The sequence below is a fragment of the Perissodus microlepis genome, chromosome 19, assembly GCF_051167445.1.
Source record: "Perissodus microlepis isolate ML-2025 ecotype Zambia chromosome 19, ASM5116744v1, whole genome shotgun sequence".
In the NCBI taxonomy this organism is placed as follows: Eukaryota; Metazoa; Chordata; class Actinopteri; order Cichliformes; family Cichlidae; genus Perissodus; species Perissodus microlepis.
The window spans coordinates 26,438,132-26,460,398 of record NC_140479.1 but is presented as its reverse complement, the minus strand read 5'-3'; the positions used below and the strand labels follow the sequence as shown (position 1 = coordinate 26,460,398).

The window sequence follows — 22,267 nt, the reverse complement described above, 5'->3', positions numbered from 1 at the left end:
TTGATTATGCTATCTTACACCTCTCTCCTCCCATGACTCCCTTTTCTACTCTGCCACAATGAGGCATCTTTCTGTAAACGTGCCTCATGTTTATCCGTTCATCAAGTGTCTTAATGTGCAAATGCTGCACCTGCACTGTACTGATACTCATCAAGCTTACGTTCTAGTATTGTGTACATGACTTATCAGATAAGAGGAGAGTCAATGTGCTGACACGTTATATCAAATCTATCAATACACAGGCAACACTATAGCTCACCGGATTGAGCAACTGACCGATAAGCTGTAAATTTTACAGGCCTGGGTTTGAAACAGCCCTGAGCCATTTACTGCACATCTTCCCCTGCTCTCTTCCAGCTTTCCAATCTACTTTCACCTTTTCTATCATAATAAAAGATAAACCCCCTCAAAAATGGTGCAAATATGCAAAGAAAGGATGTAAGTGGAGGTAATGAGGAGGCGTGTGAGCAAACCGAAATCATCATGTCACCTGGTGCATATGTTCTTATCAGCACTCTGTAGTCACAAATAGATTTTCTTTCTTTCTTTTTAAACTGAGGTACAACAAACAGAACGTGCAAAAGCACTCACATGCCACACCGCACATGCGTGCACGGTAAGATATTTTGAACAAGCACAAACAAACATCCTATATTCTAGTTGTGTTAACACTCTTGAGGAAACACGCAAGCACAGTTTAATGTGAGACACAGAGGCCACTCGGAGGTCACGTGATGTGTGTATCTGGCTGAGCGGCTGGCAGCGTGGACTCTGATGGCGCCGGGGTGCTCATGGTCGCCGGGGACAGCTCCTCTCTAATTCTGGAAGAAAGTCATCATCATGCCACTGTGTTGATAAATCACATGTAGGCACTCATGTTCTCACAGCCGCTGCTTTTTTGGCTAAACATGGAATGTGGGGACCAATAAATCTTAAAGGGCTTCTTAATTGCAAGGATGAGGTACAGTTTTTATTCTTGTGCATTCCTTCAGCGTCTTACCCGGCTACATCGCTCTCCGTGAAGCTCCTCTTCTCAGTGGAGGCCGGCAGAGCCACCTGTCGGCTGGCTTGGCTGTCAGGAAGATGCGGAGTTGCGGTTAAATACAGAACCTCACAGTGAAAAGTCATGTTTTAGCACAGTGGTGTCTTTTCACTGAGGCCTCCAGCCTGTCTAGCAAAGGGGTTACTCCGGGTCAGCACAACGCACATGGATTTGCATGCTGCAAACTTCAGCTGCCAAATGTTCTGTGTTATTCTGCTGGTCTAGCTGCCAGACCGAGGTTAACATGAATATACTTCTCCTCATGCCTGCCTTGCCCCTATACATCCAGCTCTCCTGCACACTCCTTCCTGAAAATCATGTTACCAGCTGCTCTCTGACCACAAGTGTTCAAAGAACAAAATAAGCTGCGAGTGCACGTGAAGAGAGGCCAATAGGGTGAAAGCAAATCGATGTGACCAGATGTTTGTTTCCAAGCACACGACTCTGTGGCCTGGGCCTATTTTTACTATTGTGCCCAGACTCTTTCTTCATTCTTTTTAAGCAGCTGCATGGAAAAGAAAATTGCTTGAAGGTTTTATGGTATCCTCTTCTGCTGAGAAAATGGCTGTTTAAAACATTAAAAAGAGGGAGGAGTCATCAGAAGCTGTGACTGAACCACTGCACAGTGTCACTGCACTTTGTTCTTCAGAGTTAATTGCCGCAGCAGTGTCAGTTCATTCTGGGGGATTACAAAAGGATTCGAATGTATTAAAATCGGGATGAAGTCAATGAGCGAACAAAGCGTCCAGCACGACTTTTGCTAAGTCAAACGTAAACAAATAATTGCAGCGTTTTATTACCTTTCTCTGCATCCATTCATTTTAGCAAAGAGAAGCCGGAGCACTTGTTCCTTTTGCTCCCAAGTGAGATCAGAGATTTCAACTTCGCTCCCCAGTTGATCCGTCCTTCAAGACAAGCAGATGAAATCACATTTCAGTGTCACTTTTGTTGTGTAAATTCCTTTACTTAATGAATATGAACCACAAAGATGTTTGCTGACCACTGAACAAGCTGGGAATCAGCACTAGTAAACATAAGGAATTAAAAATATCAGGAAGATACACACAGCGTATGGAAATGATGAGAAGGGCAGGAGACCTACCATGTCGCAGCCGCCTCCATGTCTGAATAGACAGAGTTGGTACTGTGGGCAGTTTTATGGAAGGTGCGGATGGGTGGGAACTTTATCTTTCCTGCTGTGGCTTCTCTAAACCTCCTACGATAACTCTGCAGTACCTCCTGTCTGTATTGGAGCCTGCTGTCCTTGATCTCCTTCCTCACATGACCCAGTGCTTCATGGAAGAACTCCTCCAGCTCTTGGCGCTTTGCTACAATGGTGCTCGCCAGTTGCTTCACATGCTTCATTTCCTTTTCTCGCATCGCGAGCACTTTCTGCAACTTGTCCAGCTCCACCTGGCTGGCCTGGATGGTGACCAGGTTCGCCTTCTCCTTCTTCTCCTGCTGCTCAATCTCCACGGCTTTGAGCTGTAGGGCCTCCTCCAAGGAAGCCACCTCGGCCCTCAGTTCAGATAGCTTCTGTTTTTGAGTCCCCAACTGTGCTGCGTTGTCCTTTACCGTCAACTCCAGCATGTTCTAGGTGAGCAGGAAACAGATAACACAGAGTTAATTTTAGAAGATCCTCTCACTTTTATTCCAGTGTAGAACAAGGAACAGATATTGACTTGTGTTCCAGCCTGTTCTGCTCAGTGAGTGGTCAAAGTTTCAGTAAGCCAGGTTTACTCTACTGATTAGCTGTCATCATCAGAGGTAAGATTAATGTGCCCAGCATTTATTTATGTTTAAGAATCACAGCCAGAAAACGGCCAAGGATAAGCTACTTTATTTGAACCCAGACACCAGTGGAAACTCACCACAACCACTGACCGCTGAGAGGCTGGATAGTAGTCAGAAGATGAGGGGGGTGGGAGTGGGACCACAAGCAAAATACACAGGATCAGCACAAGTAAACAACACAAGGGAAAAACCACCTGAAATATATTCTGCACAGATCTGACAAGTGTTTCATAACTGAAAGTGATTTAAAATGTCTTTATGGAGATGAATGGCCTCTGTCCAGGGACTGCTGGTGCCTAATAGCTACTCTGGTGTTTGCTGTCCTTTGGTTTAAACATACCTTGTCCAATGCCAGTGAGGTGTTTTCCTCAGTCAGTAACTTTGCTAACTTCTGCAGATCCTCTGCCTCCTTTATGTGATATTTCAGCTTGTCACTGAGGCAGTCGCGCTCCTTGATCACAGAGTGCAAAGCATCTTTCAATCGCCTAAACAGTTTACAGCATAAAAGAGAGACACTGAGAAATGAATCAACAGTTATGAACACGCACCAGTCTTGATATTGTGTTCAGCAGTATTTGCAGTCAATTCCTAGCCTGCTGCAAAAATAAATATTCATTTATTTATTTGTGAAATACAGTCCAAAAAATTAAAATAAAAGTATAAACTCTGTCAGTTCTAAGGTTTTGTGCATCAGTGTTTAGTCTTTATGAGCACTTAAAATTAGATAAACACAACCTCAGATGATCTATAAAACATGGCATATTATACTGAGTCAATACTGATTTAAGAACAACTTGGCTGATGAAGCAGTGTATGGGGAAAACTAAGTACTAGTTACACAGAGATTATGAGAACAACTATCAGTCAGATGCTGCTACTCAAATGATATGAAATGTGACCATGTTCACAGAAGCAAAGGTTTTGGCAGTTTGTTCATCTGGTGCATTCAGATGTGTGTAGACACAATTCCAATTAGGAAAAATATCAGCAATGATCTCAGAGAATCTGGGAATGGTTATTAGGTCATTTTAAACAATAATAATGGATTGGATTTATATAGCACTTTTCAAGGCACCCAAAGCGCTTTACAATGCCACTATTCATTCACTCTCGCATTCACACACTGGTGGAGGCAGCTACAGTTGTAGCCACAGCTGCCCTGGGGCAGACTGACAGAGGCGAGGCTGCCATATCGCGCCATCGGCCCCTCTGGCCAACACCAGTAGGCGGTAGGGTAAAGTGTCTTGCCCAAGGACACAACGACCAGGACAGAGAGCCCGGGGATCGAACCGGCGACCTTCCGGTTACAGATACAATCTGAAGTCCTTCTACAGTGAAGGATTGTTCACAAGTGGAAAACACTCAAGGAAGTTGCCAATCTTTGCAAAAGTAGATGTTCCAGCTAAGAGAAATTAAAAAAAGACTACTAAGACCCCAGTTAGCATGTAACTACAGTACAAGAAAAAACAAACAAACAAGTATTGCATCTTTGCCTCGTCTTTCTAAAAAAAGACATGTCAGTATGACTTCGGTTTGCAAAGATGCATCTTAGACAAACCACAAAACCTCTAGAACAATATCCTTTGGAGAAACAAGACCAAAATTGAGTTGTTGCCCATAATTTATAGTGCCACATTTTACAACAAGCAAACACAAGATATCAGCACAAATACCTCAAACCGACTGCCAAGCATGGTGGTGGAGGAGTGATGGTTTGGGCTTGTTTTACAGAACCTGGGCACCTTGCAGTCATTGAGTCGACCATGAACTCCTCTGTACACCAAAGTATTCTAGAATCATAATGAGAGGCCATCTGTCTGATAGCTAAGGCTTGACTCGGTCATGCCAGTGGTCAGGACGATGATCCCGAGCACAGCATCAAATCTACAACAGAATGGCCAAAAAAAGAAAAAGACTAAAAATGACCTGGTCAAAGCGCCACCTTTAACCCGAGTGAAATGATCTTAAGCTGCGCATGAATAATTGCTGCAATCCTCAATAAATTGAAGCAAAACTGTAGAGAAAAGTGGGTCAGAATTCCTCCACAATGATATAAGAGGCACACGGTCACACAGTAACGTTATTTCTGCTAAATGACGATGGCAATATTATTCATACAGCACATTTCATTATACTTCAACTCAGTGTATTTTAAACAGACAATAAAGGTGGTGGGGATGTACTTAGTTTTTCACACACTGCTTCTTTGTTCTGGCTTAGTTTTTGTTCATTAAAGGATGTCCTTGACGAATATGTCATCTGTTGATGTCCTGATACACAAAACTTGAATGTAATTGAAAGAAAATATTATTTTTACCATGACTGCATATTTCAAAGTTATTAAGTAGTGCATATTAGAATAATATAATAAGGACATAGGGCGCACATTTTCTTTTGTAAGTCTCGTAAAGTGAATTAACTGAATGACTGCACTTGACTTTTTAAGATCACCCACATGTGTCCAAAATTAAATCAATTACCGACACTAAGATCAAACCGACAGGACCACACCAGTATCAATGTAAATGTTTTATGAGCTGTAAAAAAGAACTAAACACAGCAGAGGCAGTGCACATCTTATGGCCTCAAAAGTAATAAACTATGGTCTTCCACACACACACTTTACTTTTTCCTCCCTGCAGCAGGGCTGAGGATGTGTTCCTTGGAACATGACGAGCCGGCGTGGTCAAAAAATAACATCAGTTCTAGCGAAATCTATTTTTATACATAATCACTCATATGAGTAAATTATTTTCTCTTTGCACTTTGCATGACAGTGCAATTTATAGAGCAAAATTAGACTGAAAAGTGACAGCAAAACAAACAAACAAACAAAGCACTCACACAATGGCTTCACGGTGGTCCTCCGCCATCTTGGCCATTGTTTGACTACATGCCTTTGTTTCTTTCTCCAAGCGTTCCTGAAGGGAAATTTACAAAGCTTTTTCACTCTTTCACCTTTCAATATTAAAGCTTCTTTTTCACCAACATCTTTTGCACTTAGACATTTGTACCTGGTCAAACCGAGCATCAGATGGGGAAAAAGGTCATTTAAGTGACTTTGACCATTTGGTACCAAATGGTTCTGAGTGTTTCAGAAATTGCTGCTCTGCTCAGGATTTTTCACTCTAGAGTTTACAGACAGCAGCCAAAAAATGAGAGAATATGCAGTGAGCAGCGGTTCTGTGGGAGAAAATGTCTTGTTGATACCAGACATGAGAGAAGAATGGCCAGACTGCTTTAAGCCGATAGGAAGAGCACTTTTGGGACAAGGTGGAACAGAACATTCACATCACAGATCTGCAGAAACTGTGTTGCTGTCATGTTAATATGGACCGAAATCTCTGAGGAATGTTTCCAGCACCTTGTTAAATCTATGCCGTGAAGAATGAAGACATTTCTAAAGCCAAAAGGGGGTCCAAGCAAGACATAGCTAACAAAGTTGACCAGTGAGTGTAGTTCCAAACCCGGGGGAGAATTTTTGGATTATATTCCTGACTTCCTACCATTTCTTTTAAGAACTGATCCTCCTTCTCTCTTAGGTGTTGCATTAGCTTCTTGTAAGCATCATCGCTGCTTTGTTTCATCTGGAATATGAAAAGCCATGGTTACTGGTCACATTTTAATATCCTTACATGTAATAAGTATTTTTGTGTGTGTTTTTTTGTGTGTCCTCACATGAACGATATCCTGCTCCCTTTGGATTTCTATCTCTTTCATCTTCCTCATTTCTTCCTGGATCATGTTAAGCTCACTGACCTTTTGAATTAGACAAACACACACACAGACACAAAAACAGAATCCTGGGTATTAAATGCCATGTCTCAACTGTACGCATAAATCCACTTAGACTGGATCTGGTGCAAACGTCCCACAAGTGCAGCTTGTAATACTTAGGAAGTGGAGTTCAAATGGCCAATGCTCTTTTGCAAACCAACTTCAGCACAGATCACTCGTGCTAAATACCTCAAGATGCTACTGTGGAGAAGCCAGTCTGAGCAAAATGTGACAAAATGACCAAAGTCATGAGAAACTAGAAAAACACGCACCCACAAACATGTACATGACGAGTAAATGAGAGGCTATCAACCATCTGATTACAACGTTTGGCCTAATCGTTATTCTGCAGATAACTCCGTTCGCATTCGTCGACTTCAGAGAGCCAGTCGACAGTATTTACACAAGCTGGTTTGCGTCATCTGCAATTTTCACTGTGTGTGATCTATCAAGTGGTCAAGCCTTCCAAAAATACCTTCCAGTTTAAAGTTCACAGCGATTAGTACAGCCTACATATGTCTTTTCCTGATGCTGCAAATTGAACATATGCAGGACAGTTATAAAAATAACTGTTTTAAAACACAGCTGCAAAGTGCATCACTATTGGAATAGTTTGGATAGTCATCAAAACATACATTACACAGAGATAAGCAGTCATACTGACATAGAAGCTATGGAATGAATGTTTATGGAAACAATAACCTACAAAAATTAGCTTTTAGCAAAAACTACTGAATCAGCCAACCTGATGGAAGGAGGAAGGCTGTTCCACAGTTTGGTTGCTAAAACATCAAAAACGTGGTCACCTCTTGGTTTTAAGAACAGTTAAAAAACACTGATAACATAATTAAAGAGGCTGCAGGCCTGTAGTATAAGCCAGACCATGTAGAGTCCACGAAAAAAAACATTTTAAAATGAATTCTACATTTCACTGAAAGCCAAGAGAGGGTGGCAAAAATAGACCCTATATGCCAACGCTGCATCCTAGGCCAACTCGATGTCTTCCAGGAAGGATTAAGCATTCAGCTCATGTGACCTTACAGTAAGAAAAGGGCTGTAAACAGCATGTTTTGGGTCACATCTCTGGAGTTAGCCACAGAATTTTCCACTGACTGGTCGTATGTGAAAGGTCCATACATTTATGTAACAGGCTTGTTTTAAGTTGGTCCAAACCAGGCTTCTTTTTTCATCCATCATGTAAAAAGAGCTGGAGGATGGAAAACAGCTGCAAGCAAAAGGCTTTTCTGTACATTTTTTTGTCTCCACTTGTATTTGTCAAGCAAGCAATGCAAAATTTCTTTATTTTAATTATACGAAGCTGAGTGCAGGGATGGAAGAGTCAAAAGTTCCTTTAGGGCATGTTATGTAACTTGAAATTGCATTTTAGCGGAAGGATATGTGTGATATGTGAGGTATGGTTAACACATCAAGACCAGCAATGAGACTGCTTTTCTCCAACCAAGCACTTTTAAATTATGCTTTTTTCCCCTGTAGCCACTGACGTGGATTTAAATAACATTAGACCATGTAACTTGGAATGTGTGGGGTTTGTTTTTTGCTTTATGGTCACTTTGTTTCGTTGTTTTCTTACATAATAAATATCCACATAATTGCACACAAGACAGCTGTTGAGACACAGCGCAGCACATTTTTGTGATGCTACAGGTTTAACACGAGTACAGTAAATCACAAGCTCTACTGGAGTTTTCTGCCATGTACATACTAGGCATGTGGAGCATGTTTCGTGGACCAGATCTGAAGGTGCCTGTCTTTCTTTTAGTGTGGCTGAGTTTTATATGAACTCACCAATTTGTCCTTCTCTTCTCGGGCAAGTGCCTGCTGAGTTTGTAAGGCCTTCTCCAGCACACAAATCTGTAAAGTGACAGTTTAAATCATCCAAGAAAACACCACATTGATCACTTACATGAGGGCTGTCAACCTAATTTTACATATTCATGGGCCACACACTGCACACTTTGAGCTTTTTTAAACAGAGAGTGTTTTACTGTGGAACATTACGACGGAATATTAGGGCCACATTAAGAAAAAAAAATTTGTTGATCATATTAAAAAATAAAGTCAAAAATCAATTTTGAGAAAAAAGTAGAAATGTGGAAATTACTGATGTTTTTCCATATGTGAATATATGTGATATCAAAAAGTCACAACAACAACAACAACAATTATAATAATATAATTAGTAATAACATTAGTAATAACACCACTCCCACCATCACTACTGCTGCTACAATTTCTACTACTTCTTGATAGCAATAATAATGCTGAAAAGGAGAGGTAATTAATGAAAATACAAATAGAAATAATGATAAAACGGGGGTGCTAAGATGGGAACTAGGAATTAGGACACTAGGCACTGGCGATTGTACAGGGTGATCCTCGTTAGGACTACCAAGATTTTTGGGAGAGAGGTTGGTGTCATTATAGGCCAGGTTAGTAGTATTTTTGTTCTTTGTTCAATAAATTATTTTTGTTTTTTATGGTGTTGTATATAGAAAGTAGAAATTATCCTAATCTACCAACTTTGATCTTAAATGGGCCAGTCCAGTAAATCTCCCCTTTCTGTTGGTGGAAAGAACTTTAAGTACACATTTAATCCTTGAGATATCTTCATAAAAGAAAAGAAGTGCAATTTCAGCAGTAAGTCTCAGTTTTCTACATATGAAGAAATGCTACAGTAGTAAATGACAGAAATCTGTCAGCACAACTGATAATTTAAATGTTGGTTTAAATTATAAGAAATTAATGTGTAATATTACTCAAAACGTTCTGGTAGCACATTGCCTAAACTGTCTGTAACAAAAAGGTTTTCTTAATTCACTTTAAATTTCTTATTCATTTTTTTCCACTGGGGATATAAAGCATACATTTTTGTAGTAAATAGTGAAAAAACAGAAGCTTTTCCATCATTTGATTGTTTATCTATGACTTGATTAATTTTGGCTTCATCTTTGGTCTGAAGTCTATATCAGTAGAAAAATCCTACATTTATGCCCTCCTTTCCAAAGTCATAGAGGGCCAGATTGGAGTCTTTGTTGGGCCGATTCTGGCCCCCCGGCCTTACGTTTGACACCCCTGATTTACACCTAACATATGAAAGTTTGACAATTTTGTATTAGCTTTTATTGTACTTTCGGTTGACACTGCTTTAAAATGTTCAGTTGAGTTATTCTGGGACCTTTTCCTCTTTAGCTGCCAGCTGTCTCTCCCAGTGGCCTGCTATATGGATCGCGTCTTTCTCCGCGTGGTACAGCTGATTGGTGAGATGCTCGTTTGCGCGTGCCACCTTCTGACAAGACTCGGTGTAGTCCCTCAGGGACTGCTCGGTGGCCTCTAACCTCAGCTCCCACAGGACGGCGTTGGCCTTGGCCTTCTCCACGTCCGACTCTTTGTCCGTTTTCGAGTCCCGTTTGCCTTCCTTCTTTTCTTTCCTGAAACAAAACCCAAAGAGGAGTTCAAGTTTCCGTTTGTACTTCAGCTCGGCTAACAACAACAAAACGCACACTTACCCGCCTTTGGCCTTTTTAGGTTTGGAGGCTTTATTCGTCGGCATCGCTGCTACAACAACCGAGTGCTAGAACAAAGAGGAAAAGCTGAGGGCAAATAATAACACTGAAAGATGAGTAGCTCCAGTAACCTGCTGGGAATGTTTGGGTCAAAGGTTGTTGCCAAGGACACGAGGTAGACTTTTTTTGTATAAACTTTATTGATATGCAACAAATAGCTCGTTACAATGGTTGTGCTAGCCGTCTCCAGTAATTCCGTTGTTTTTTATAGTAACAGATGTTTATTTTTTTTTTCTTTAAGAGAACCGAGTCCACAGATCTCCAGCCCACAGGGAAAGCGTTCCTGAGTCTGGGGTGGAGGTGGCACTGTTAAAAAAAGCGCTGTATCCGTAGTTTTCAGCCTTTTATGATGAACAACCAGCAGACACTAGTCACTTAACTTCAGGGACCTACTTGGGACATGTGCATGTAACAGGTCTCCAATGTATGATGGTGCTTGTCTATGCACAGCTCTAAAAGTCAAAGGCCAAATCTTAAGATGGACCGTGAACATAATGGGGAGCCAGTGCATCTGGGTCAGCAACACTCTTACTCAGAAGACTAAGTCAGAAGTCCTGCAGCTGGGTTCTAAACAACCTTCGGTCGTTCCAAGGAGGTTTTGCTTAGACAAAATAAAATGAATGCATGAATAACAATTTCCAGTTCACAGCCTGATACAGTGGCACTTAACTTGGCAATATTTCTTAAGTAATAAAAACAAGAGCAAACCAGAGATTTGATTGTCCAATGTGAAATCGGAGTCACAAGTTATTCCAAGGTTCCCGATAGAAGATTTAACAAATGTGGCAAGGGGTGCTAGAGTTTCCATTACCTTAGACACAAATCTGTCAGGGCTACAAACCAGGATGTTGGGAGCCTTCCAACTTTTAATGGAGTCTAAGCACCTATGTGAGAGCTGTTGCTTAGAAAGATTTTGGGGCTTAAAACATAACCTTGTGGCAAACCGTAGGCAAGAGAAGTGGAAGAGGATGTGTATTTAGAAGCAGCTACAGAAAGGGATAGTTCATGTTCAGTATCTTTAACTGCTATTCAAAGGAGATTGTTGGCTTGTTAGTGATTTTTCTTTATCTTGCACTTACCCGCAATTTTATTAAGTATTTCTTGTTAGAAATAGGTGAACAATTATTATCCTGCTGGAAGCAGTCATCAGAAGATGGTTACACTGTGATCATAAAGGCATGGACATGGGCAGCCAAGGAAATATCCCCCACACCATTAAACTGCCAGCAGCTGCTGGAGGAGAAAAGAAAGGAAAAGACAGAAAGAAAAAAGAAAACAGACAAATTGAATGACAAGTTTTGTGCCATGTATTTTCCAAGAAAATTGAAATTCAGTCACTTCTGACCTAGTTTGATAGCATGATAGATAGATTATTATAAGTGTATTGCTACATTTTATGATAGTAAGGTGCAGATAAGATGAACATTGGCTCAAATGGCTTAAGCCGTGATGGTGAGCCAACATGTACAAGAGATGACCATGAAAACAAAGTACTTAGATGCCCCAGCATTACTCAAACCTGTGCCTGTATGAACTGCATGCTGGTCTGGTTTCACCCCTATAGAAAAGTTTTATGTAGTTTACATGTAGTACTGTTCCTTTTCCTTTGGCTGCAAACATTATACAAGTTATTTATTGGCTGATTATTTAAAAAAAAAACCAGTTTTTGCAATGAAGTGTCATAAAGGTGCTGTGTTTTGCTGTCGTTTGATAAATTAAAGCCAAAAGTAACAGATTCTTTTTCGTTTTTGTGGTTGCAGTTTTGTATTTTGTATCTCCAACTGCAGAAGAGCACTTCCGACCTTGTTCTTTACAGGTAAAGTGTTCAGTTAGCTACTCGATGACTCAATCAATCACTGTCAGAGATGATGTGCAAATGTCTGTTCTGCTGAACAACGTGCAAGGCTGACATAGGACTGTCTGTATTTGTCACTTGTCTTGTAATTATAGTAGTCTCAAGCTGGGCACTATCAAACAGGATCTGTTTTCACATGATCTCCTCCCACATGATGACATGAGACACATTTGGCTCCTGTCAGCAGTATTGTTCATGTTGTCCTGAAAAGAACTGTGTTTTTTTTCTTTGCTATCCCCACAGTTGTTTTTTGCCGAGGTTATGGGAAAACCACTATGATCAACATAAATGCAGTTGGCTTACATCTTCGAAGAAGCTCATCCAATAGAAACAATGTAAAGTTAGTGCAGGTCGTAATTCAAGCTCAAAACCACTGAATTCTCTCATATCATCTTGTTCAGCTTTCTGCAGGCAGGAGCCTGAGTGTCCAGTGCAAATTATTCATCAAATTGGAAAAAAAAGAAAAGAAAAGTAGATATCGCAATACGAGTTGTGTGTGGCTATACTGTAAGTTGAACCATATAGGGGCGTTCAGTGCTCTGGCATCGTGAACAGAGCTTGAAGACTAAATTTAAAGGTAATTACTATGACAGTGAAGAGAGCAAACTGAAATAACCCTGAACTTTTCAAAGCTGTCATTATCATTGGAATTGTAATGACAAGGTTTGGGTCTCTTCAATGGACTTGTTGGGGTAGGACACCCACAAACATGGCATTCCTGAGGGTAACATTGCAGCATATTAATGATATATTGCACAATGTAGATTACAAAGCTGGGGTCCCTTCTCATGCTTTACGGTTTCAGTTAACTTGAACAAAATACCAAACGCCGAATTGAAACGACCTCTTGTTTAAGACAGCGTGTTTGTGCTGTGTCATGCCATACAAGCACTGCACAGCAGGCGTATACAGCAGCAGTTCACTCTTGAACTCAGAATATAGCAAAAGATTATTTTTAATTATTTATTTTTTAAACTTTATTCTGCAATAATATAGTAATTTGTTTCTTAAATACCTGTTTTACATATTCAGTTAACGTGACATTTTACACGGAGGAAAATTCCAGTTGCACAACTTTGGTGGCAACATAAATATAGGTGTGTGTTGAAAACTAAATTGTCCTGTGATTCATGGCAGAAGTACTAAATGTCCCAAGGTGGAGTTGTCCAAACATTGCACATTATACATATCAATTGCAACAGTAGCCCCAGGATGTGTCTGAACATAAGCACCAATGATTTAAGAATAAACTCACTCAGCAAATCAAAAAAGAAAAAAATTGCTTCTTTATTATTTCTAATAGAAAATTTTTACTCAGGATTTGTTGACGTCATCTCATACAATTGCAACTTGCAGCCATGTTAGAAGTGCGATATCAATGTGACATGTATGATCACATAGATGTAGTGAGAGGTCCTGCACATGTACGCTTTGATAGGGGCGAACGACCATTCTGGTGAGCCACAGGATTGAAAAAAGTAGCCACAGTATTTAGAAAAAAGGAAGGAGGAAAGAAAGTCCATTATTTTTAGTCCAAATTACAGTGTTGGAACAGTGCTTTGCACAGTTGAGTGTCCTGGGAGGGGAATGGCATGATGGGTGCACTCTGGTGCCAAGCCCCACCCTCCCCACATTGTCCTTTCCGTGGACATCCTGCACTTTCTTGTGCCCACTGATGGGACCTCTGCCCCCCCCGTACCCTCCTGGCTGGGCAGGCCCATAGCTCGGTTTCTGCCTCGGTTGTTGCGTGAGTCGAAACAGGGTGGTTGAGATGGGGTCACTTCTCCAGGGATGCCTTAGTTGCTAGACTACCAGCGCCTTTTTTTCACATCTCTGTCCTCTTTCTGTTGATTCAAAGTGGGTGAAAAATATCACAGCTCGGTTCAAATCTCAGTTCACGTAAGGTCTCCGAGTTGCCTCTGCACTCCACTGATGTGGGATATCCTCTGCATACTCAACATTAACCAGGAAACACATAACGTGAGAAAGCTTTAGATGATTCTCTACAGCATGGCTTATGATGGCATGCCAGCCGCCCACCTAAATTGGAGAAACAGCTACTCATGCATTCTCTCATGAAATGTGCCTTGCAGCCCAAATATGTTTTCCCTTGGAAAGCCTGTGGTTAACACAGAGATGAGTGGGAGTGAGATGATTGCTAACATTCTTTCAACTTTTATTACAGCTGGATTGCAGGTCACATTTGCATTTTTTAAGGTTGGTGAAACAGCTGCAGCGGATTACATATGGTGATCATAGTAGGATTGTGAAGAGACGGTCGAGGAGAGAAAATCTTTTAAATTTTGTATATAAATACATATATAACTGCACAATTCACTCTGTCAGCTAAACATAATTTTGTAGATGTTGTACATAATAATAATACAATATAGCTATAATCATGTCCAGCTGTCAATCTGAAATAAAATGTTGCTTTCAAAGTAATTTACTGTTCTTCCTAACAAAAATCGGGAATACTTACTTGGTAGAGGTTAATCCCCAAATTAGTGCAAATACGATCCTATAACAAAGACATTCAAAATGTTGCAAACTACAGTAACTGGTGTGAAACTCTGCAGATGTGCCAAATATAAACTTGCATCACTCCTAATTTAAGCAGCAGCAGCAGCAGCAGCAGCAGCAGCATTTGAGCTCCTGTGAAGTAGTGAAAGTCCCGAGTTGTAGGATGGAGACATTTCTGAGGCAAAGTTACTATACAAGTCCTAAATGCACTCATAAAAGTATTTTGGGACCATTTCTTTGGAACTTTTTTCAGTGTGAGCCATTCATTTGACTTCTTTATAAACCCCTTTCTCCTTTCCTGAGGGATTTTTTTTCTAGGGCTTTGGAATAACCAGTAAAGATGAGGAGGGGAAAAACACTGCCAAAAATAATCCTCATCATATACATATAAAAAAAGAAAAGAAAAGAAAAAAGGCAATGCTGTTGGTAGGCAGGTAGTCAGTCAGCTTAGCTCAGCTCACGGGAGGAGGGTGGTGGTGGGGAGAGGGGGGGGGCTCCTGATGGAGTTGGGATGGACCGCCACAGGATTGGTGGATGACTGCTCTGGATATGGCCCCGTGCCAAGCCCTTATGTCTTTATATACTGTAAACAGATGACCGGACAGTCCTGAGTGTGCATCGCATCCACTCTGCCTCTCCTCATCTCCACTTCTCTCTCTTTCCAGGGCCCCTGCAAGCCTTCCTTTGCCTCAGCATCCACAGGCTTCTCTTCTTTAATCCAGCTGACTTTTCACTCTGGCTGTGAAAACAATGGCCACGCCGAGCCTGCTCCTCTCTCTATACGTGTGGCTTCTGGCTGGGAACCTCTTAGCGGAGGCGACCTACTACCGCCACCATCGCTACATCCCCCACTTCTACCGCTACCGGGAGCACTCCGCCAACACGGAGAACCTCCTCCCCGAGGTATCCAACCCAGTGTCTGAAGTCTCGCCACCCCGTGTGCCGACCTACCCGGAGGTCCCCGAGGTCTTCCACCCGGCACCTGAAGTCACCCACACCATACCAGAAGCTTTCCACCCGGTGCCCGAAGTCGTGCACCCTGCACCTGAGCGGTACCACCCGCATCCTGCGCGTGATCACGCGCCTGAGCGGTCCTCTCCTTTCAACACGAGTCGCGTTTTCTATGGGATCATGTTTGACGCTGGGAGCACAGGCACCAGGATCCATATCTACAAGTTCATTCAGAAAGACCCCGGTAAGTGCACGGTTCCCTCTCCCTCCCTCCCTCTCTCGCTCTGTCTCTGAACCAGTAGTAGGGATTTTGCACATGCTGCTGACTCCCACTCTGTTTGCTGTTAGGTCATTCGCTGTGTGGTGTAAGGACAGACATGCACCGACAGAGTGCACAGCCAATGCAGCTTCTAAAAGTAGATGAGACTTTTAATTTACCCGTCTGACTCAACTGTGTAGGAAGCAGACTTTTAAAATTCAAGCTGGATGTAGGTCAAAGCTCCAGCCTAAATATCCGCAGTAATTAAACGTTAAAAAACAAAACAAAACAAATAAAGCTTTTCAGTCACTCTTCTTTTTATTTTATTTTATTACGATATGTCACATTTTACTGTCTGTCTGTTTTATGATCTGTTCACTGACTTTTTTCTTTTCTCTCTCTCTCTTTTTTAGTTGAGCTTCCAGTTCTGGACAATGAAATGTACCACGCAGTCAAACCTGGACTGTCTTCTTACAAGGACAACCCTGAAGAGGTATGGATGCCTATTTACACTAAAGCTCTTTATTAATTATCAGGTACAATGGGGAGGCACCCCCAACACAAACACATACCTTTAAGTCATGAATCCACAAAACCGCTGGGATTTTCATTGGGTTGGGTTCATGTGATGTAAACACTGTGTAATTATAAAAATATCTGCTGCTTTTACCTTACCTTTGAGCTGTTTTTAAACACCGATCTCTAAAGAAATGTCCACAGAGTTTGAACGTAAATTTTTTTAATATATATTTTTACAAATATTTTTCAATATTTTCCTTGTTCTCTCTTCCATAGGGTGGCAACACCATCCGCCAGTTACTGAGGATTGCCAAGAAGACAGTGCCAGAGGAGGACTGGAGAAGAACCCCGGTGGTCCTAAAGGCCACAGCAGGTCTGCGCTTGCTGCCTGAAGACAAGGCCAGGGCTCTTCTGAAGGAGGTGAGGCACGTTTTCTCTCTGCCCTCAGACAGTTTGGCACAAACACCACCCGTCCCGCCAAGGAACGGGATGAGAAACCACTAAGTGCTTACAAGTGCCACAGAAAAAAAGGCAGCATGTCTGCCCGTTTGGTGGCTATCATGTTGCAAAGAACAGCTGTTGTGGGGTTGTGTGGAGTAACCATATTTGTCATTTTAAGTATTATCCAGACTACTGTTCCAGCCGTGCATGTGGTTTAGTTATCTGTCACTCTAAAGCAAGAGCGCACATTTTGTCTTCTGGGGGTTGAGAAGACTTTTATGACAAAGAGTGACACGCTTGATCATGTAGTCTACTATGATTGTACAGCTGAAGACATATTGAGTAGAATAAATCTTTTCCACAGGTACAAGAGGTGTTTGGAGAATCCCCTTTCTATGTGCCAAGCAACAGTGTTACCATCATGGATGGCAAAAATGAAGGTGGGTCTTTTTTTTTTTCATTGCATCATTACCATTTGGACTGTTTATAGTATGCAAAACATTTTTATTTTCTTAAAAATTACGATTTTTGAATTGCGGTATTGTTTGACCAGGTGCTTTAACAGCCCCATTTACTGAGGACAAACAATGCTGCTCTTGTAATTCTTTTTATGAGAGTTCTGTTACTACCTCATTTAAGACAAATAAATATGGCAGTGTGAGCGCAAGCTGCCCCACGCCCTTTAATTTAGCGTGAGCCTCCACATCACTCATTAAGACACCCTCACTATGTTATGTTTCATCATAGAGTATGCGCTATTTGTTATCCTCACTTTATGAGTGCAATAACTTTTACATGTGAGACAACTGTAATTACCTGGATTGCTCAGCAGTCGTGCAAGTTAGACCGAAAGCTGCTATTTATGTATCAGCCTAATAAAGAAGAACCAAACTAAAAGTCATTCGCAGGTTATTCTGCGGGTTTAAAGTTGTTTAAATGGGCACATTTATCATAACTCAGCTGTAATCACTTCTCAGGGATTGACTCATGCTAACATTTTCACCCATGTGCTGTTTTAGGAGTCCTTGCCTGGGTCACAGTGAACTTCCTTACAGGTAAGACATTGCTTGTGTTTTGCTATGGTGGTGTTAGTGGTCAGCAGGCTCATATCTGAGGCTCCAGTGTACACAGAAGCCCTTCAGTGAAAGACTCTTGTCTCCTCTCTGAGGTTATGAGCTTGAATCATTGGTCCAAAACAGACTGCAAAAACAAGCAATATTTCCTCACGTTTTTCACACCGCTGTGATACCATCAAATGTATTTCACACGACACAGGAAATTCTAACTACAACTTAGGAAATTAGTAGATTTATAACAATATGTACTTTTTATTACACCGACGATGGACTTAATCGTTCTTATCCCGTGTCCTGTGTTCAACTTGCTCCTTATTTGCCATTAGGTCACCTTTACTCCAACACAAGGAGGACGGTCGGGATTCTGGATTTGGGCGGAGGATCTACACAGATCACGTTCCTCCCGAAGTCAAAGGTGAATAAACATTTTTACATGTTAAATATAAATTTTTTTTTCACCAAAAGTCCACGACGAAACTAAATGTGCTGTTGATCCAACAGAAAACTGTTCAGTCTGCTCCAACTAATTACATTGCCAACTTTGACCTCTTCAATCAAACATATCAGCTCTACACACACAGGTAAATCCAGGAGTGAGATATTTTTAGTATAATGCAAAGCAGGACATGCATATATGTCTTTAAATTGATCCTAACTGTATGTCATCATTATACAGCTACCTTGGAAATGGACTAGTTGTAGCTCGCTTTGCAACTCTTGGAGCACTGGGAGCTGATGGTAGGGTGTCTTATAACTTTAATCATCTTTCTTGTTATTCTTTCATAAATGTATTGATTTCAAGACAAAAAAGCCTTTTTTTAATGTTTGTTTTCCCAGGTCTGGATTGGAAAGTCTTCTCTAGCTCATGCCTCCCGAAAAAGTTCAGGGAAAATGCGACTTTTTCAGGAACCACCTATAAAGTTAGCGGGATTCCAGACGGTAAGATAAAAGCCCTCTGAGGTTTCGATTGTATTCCCACTGTCTTGGATCCAACAATCCATGCATTCCATTCCAAACTCTGGAACACAATAGCGTACAGTATAATACAGTCTCACATGAGAACATTCTAAAGTTTAACCTTGGCGCTGAACGCATGTTTTGTCATCCTCTCTCCCTCTCCGTCTTCCCTCTTGAACAATTATACTGCAGTCAACCTTGTATTTAAACGAAAAGAAAACTGTCAGTTAAGTTCACAAATAAGGCAGTCACTCCCATACCACAGTCGAGTAGCCAAAAGATGCTGGGCTTGTCCCTGAATTGTTATTTTTTTGTGTAACGAGCAGCTTGATCTGGCTTGCTCACAATTATGTGGTAAAAATAGACAGCACAACAGGGCTGTGCAAGCTGCCGCTCTTGTCAGCACATGGTTTTGCCGGCACAAGTGAGCCAACCATACCCATGGGGCTGTGTGAAACTTGCCCTTCTGGGGCTTCCCTTGTATATTATCTGGTAAGCCCCTAGCTTCAACCGCTGGCTGACCTCAGAGTGAGGATCCCAGTGTTCTGAACTGCATTCCTTCCATTGCTTCCTCTATGCAACATTAAGTCACAAATCTTCTTCCTCCTCCTGCTCTTTTCTTTCCTCAGGATACGCCGGCTATAAGTTGTGCTACTACGAGGTCATGAAGGTGATCAAAGGAATAATTCACCAGCCATATGAAGTGAGAGGCAGCAGCATCTTCTATGCTTTCTCCCACTACTTTGACAGAGCTGTGGAGTCTGGTCTCATCGGTGCGTAGGCACAGGCCAGCAACTCAACTACCCTTTCCATTATCTTTCATGTCAATTACCATGTTTTGCACAAAGTAGGTATTCAGATTGCACATTTGTTTTTGTATTTGTTCCACAGATGGCAGTCGAGGTGGTACGGTTGAAGTCAGGGATTTCAAGAAGAAAGCCAAAGAAGGTATGAGTTACACACCCTATCTTCTCTGGGGTTGGATAAAGTGAGTGAAACCGACAATCTTACAAGTTATATATATATTCTAACCGCTGAAACTTCATGCTGTAGAGTCAAGCAAAGGCTTGTTCGTGCCCAGAAGCTTGGCACGCCAAACTGGCACAACTTATCCTGTCAAAAAAGAATGTGTTACAACAGTAAAATGTAACAGATTATTTTCCTAAGCGCATTATGGAGACAAATTACAGGTCAAATGTAGTTTATTATAGACTAAATATATGTTAACATTCCATTAAAATGCACAAGTATATTCAATTGACACATGCCATTCCTATCATTTTCAGTAAGTGACAGCTGTAATGTCCATGCTGAACCACATTTATAGCGAGCGGGAATGAGCTGGTGTGTTATGTAAGGCTGTTTGTATTGTGAGAACGCTGTCACGTGGTCTGGAGGAACAAGTCTAGCTCAAGCTGGGCTGGCAGCTGAGCTGAGGGTGTCTGTCTGGCCCTGGCAGGAGGGCACCTGACAGCCACACACCACCTGGGGGCTGACACATACTGAAACACACACACGCACTGTGCTCGGCTGTTTAACACCACCACCCACCCACAGCCTTGTGCTGACCTTGAGCTGTATTACTCGCACCTCCGTGATTATTCAGCCAACCAAAACAGAAAGGCTATCTTTTAATCATGCTGCACACAAGTTAGAAAAGGTGGCATTTTTATGCTGTTGTGTAACATGTGAATCTTCTGTTCATGCCACATATAAAAACTGTGTTTTGATGTTTTTTTTCCATGTGTGTGTGTTTGCAGTGTGCAACAAGATGACCAAATACCGGGCAATTAATCCCTTCCTGTGCATGGATATGACATACATCACCTGCCTGTTAAAAGAGGGCTTTGGCTTTAAAGACAGCACGGTGCTTCATGTGAGTGAAATTAATTACAGACAGGTTTTTTACTGTAGCTATTTATAAAAACGGATTACAAAAACCTTCACATCCTGTCACTTCAACTCTGTATTTTTAAAATCATCGTAAAACTAAATGGTTTTGATGGAGATCCCTCCTCTCTTTTGCTTCGACAGCTTGCCAAAAAGGTGAACAATGTGGAGACAAGCTGGGCCCTGGGGGCGACCTTTGACTACTTCAGAAACTTTAACATCCACTAAGGCGGGTCGCTGTTGCTGCAGCTGGCACTGAGAGGGACCGTCACTGTGGGGCTTCCCTTCCTCCATCAGCCCATCACCAACACACACCCACTCCCACCATGCTTCCTCGCTCACCATGCCCCTCATCTCCTCAACCTCAGCACACTTCAAGAACTGTTGAAAAAGAAATCACTATTTTTTTACCAGGCCAGCTATTTCTACTGTATGTTGAGCTCATAACTGGCGGGCTGACTTTTATTTTTGTAAAACGTTTACCTTTTCTAATTCCCTCCGAGTGTCTAATCTGAAACAGCTTCTCCACCTACCTATAAAGTGCCTGACAGGTCATTTAGAAGCAATACAACAGGTCGTGGTACTTTGGTGCTCACTGTGGTCCCAGCGTACACTGTATAGTACAGTGGAACATTTAGAGACTAGTTGCTGGAGCAGCAACCATTGTTGTCTTTGTAGATGCTTGGAAATCCATTTGCTTTTCATGCTAGATGCAAATCATCTTCTAGGACCCCAGTTAATTTTCTCTAGCCTTAGACAAACTCAAAACAGAGCAGCTGACCATCATATAGCTTCCATTTACTTTGCAAGTAACACTTTAACTGCAGATAATGTAGCCAAGGTCACTCACCTTGATGTATTCTACAGCTGTACATATTCATCATTAGTGGTGGATTCACCATGACCCTGGGGCAAAGAGAGATGTGGAGAGATGCCTCTGACAGAGTGGGTTATAGAGGCTGCTACTTAAATGAGGTTAAATTCCATATTCTTTTAGCGTGCAGTCATTACTGTGAGATTAAAATATCTTATGAAGCAGGGCTCAATTACCTGGGGCCTTTGTGATGAACTGTACTACCAAAGGAAAAGAAAACCTCATCCAGGGTAGACCGTGCATGCAGATTCATAATCCACAGCCAAACAAACACAGCAAAATGTTTTTGTAATAACATCTTTGAGAACTCCTTGTTGTTGGTTGCTCAGAGTCATTTGTATTTCTTGTGAACTGTACAAATATTTAAATAACTGAAAGTTTATGTAAGAGTATTTTAATTATCCTCATCCAATATTAATGTTTAAACTCTTTGTGTAACCGTTTCGTAAGCCATGCCTCTACTGTCCTTTTAATATTCAACATACTCCAATAACTACTGCTGTATATACATAATGTAAACTTAGTGAAACTTATTTGGTAAGAAGTGCTTTTACATTGCAAAAACTTTATGCCGCACAACTGCTGCCAAATGCCTCTGTACTCATACTCATCAGTATCAGAGTACACTCATGCGTGACAATATGTACATTTGAAGTAAATCCAGTGAGATCATGTATGTGTCAATAAAACATGAAAAAACAAGCTTTGTGTATGTTTCAATATAT

General features: G+C 41.4%; 2 protein-coding genes across 2 annotated transcripts; one reads left to right on the top strand and one right to left on the bottom strand.

The window, feature by feature from the left end:
* Window positions 1-28: 28 nt before the first annotated feature.
* bbof1a (basal body orientation factor 1a) lies at window positions 29-10,272 on the bottom strand. The gene is made up of 11 exons (XM_084914948.1): window positions 10,141-10,272; window positions 9,810-10,062; window positions 8,420-8,485; window positions 6,515-6,595; window positions 6,343-6,423; window positions 5,681-5,757; window positions 3,177-3,321; window positions 2,145-2,635; window positions 1,843-1,947; window positions 1,001-1,072; window positions 29-821 (listed from the first exon to the last, which is right to left on the bottom strand). Exons 1-11 carry the CDS (start codon window positions 10,182-10,184, stop codon window positions 728-730), a joined length of 1,509 nt encoding a protein of 502 aa, XP_084771074.1. The 5' UTR covers window positions 10,185-10,272; the 3' UTR covers window positions 29-727.
* A 4,861-nt stretch (window positions 10,273-15,133) lies between these two features.
* entpd5a (ectonucleoside triphosphate diphosphohydrolase 5a) lies at window positions 15,134-22,244 on the top strand. Its single transcript, XM_084915167.1, has 13 exons — window positions 15,134-15,770; window positions 16,199-16,278; window positions 16,581-16,724; window positions 17,110-17,185; window positions 17,765-17,800; window positions 18,148-18,236; window positions 18,323-18,402; window positions 18,498-18,559; window positions 18,659-18,760; window positions 19,408-19,551; window positions 19,670-19,726; window positions 20,539-20,654; window positions 20,813-22,244. The coding sequence occupies exons 1-13, from the start codon at window positions 15,326-15,328 to the stop codon at window positions 20,894-20,896; spliced, it is 1,515 nt and encodes a 504-aa protein (XP_084771293.1). The 5' UTR covers window positions 15,134-15,325; the 3' UTR covers window positions 20,897-22,244.
* The last annotated feature ends 23 nt before the right edge of the window (window positions 22,245-22,267 follow it).

Bases quoted from the DNA above. Each gene is read 5' to 3' on its own strand.
- bbof1a (XM_084914948.1), bottom strand. From the start codon at position 10,184: ATGCCGACGAATAAAGCCTCCAAACCTAAAAAGGCCAAAGGCGG. The intron at 6,596-8,419 runs GTGAGTTCATAT...CTAATTCAAAAG, and splicing joins GAGAAGAGAAGGACAAATTG to GTCAGTGAGCTTAACATGAT. The intron at 822-1,000 runs GTAAGACGCTGA...ACTTTCTTCCAG, and splicing joins ACGGAGAGCGATGTAGCCGG to AATTAGAGAGGAGCTGTCCC.
- entpd5a (XM_084915167.1), top strand. From the start codon at position 15,326: ATGGCCACGCCGAGCCTGCTCCTCTCTCTATACGTGTGGCTTCTGGCT. The intron at 18,560-18,658 runs GTAGGGTGTCTT...TTGTTTTCCCAG, and splicing joins TGGAGCACTGGGAGCTGATG to GTCTGGATTGGAAAGTCTTC. The intron at 18,761-19,407 runs GTAAGATAAAAG...TTCTTTCCTCAG, and splicing joins AGTTAGCGGGATTCCAGACG to GATACGCCGGCTATAAGTTG.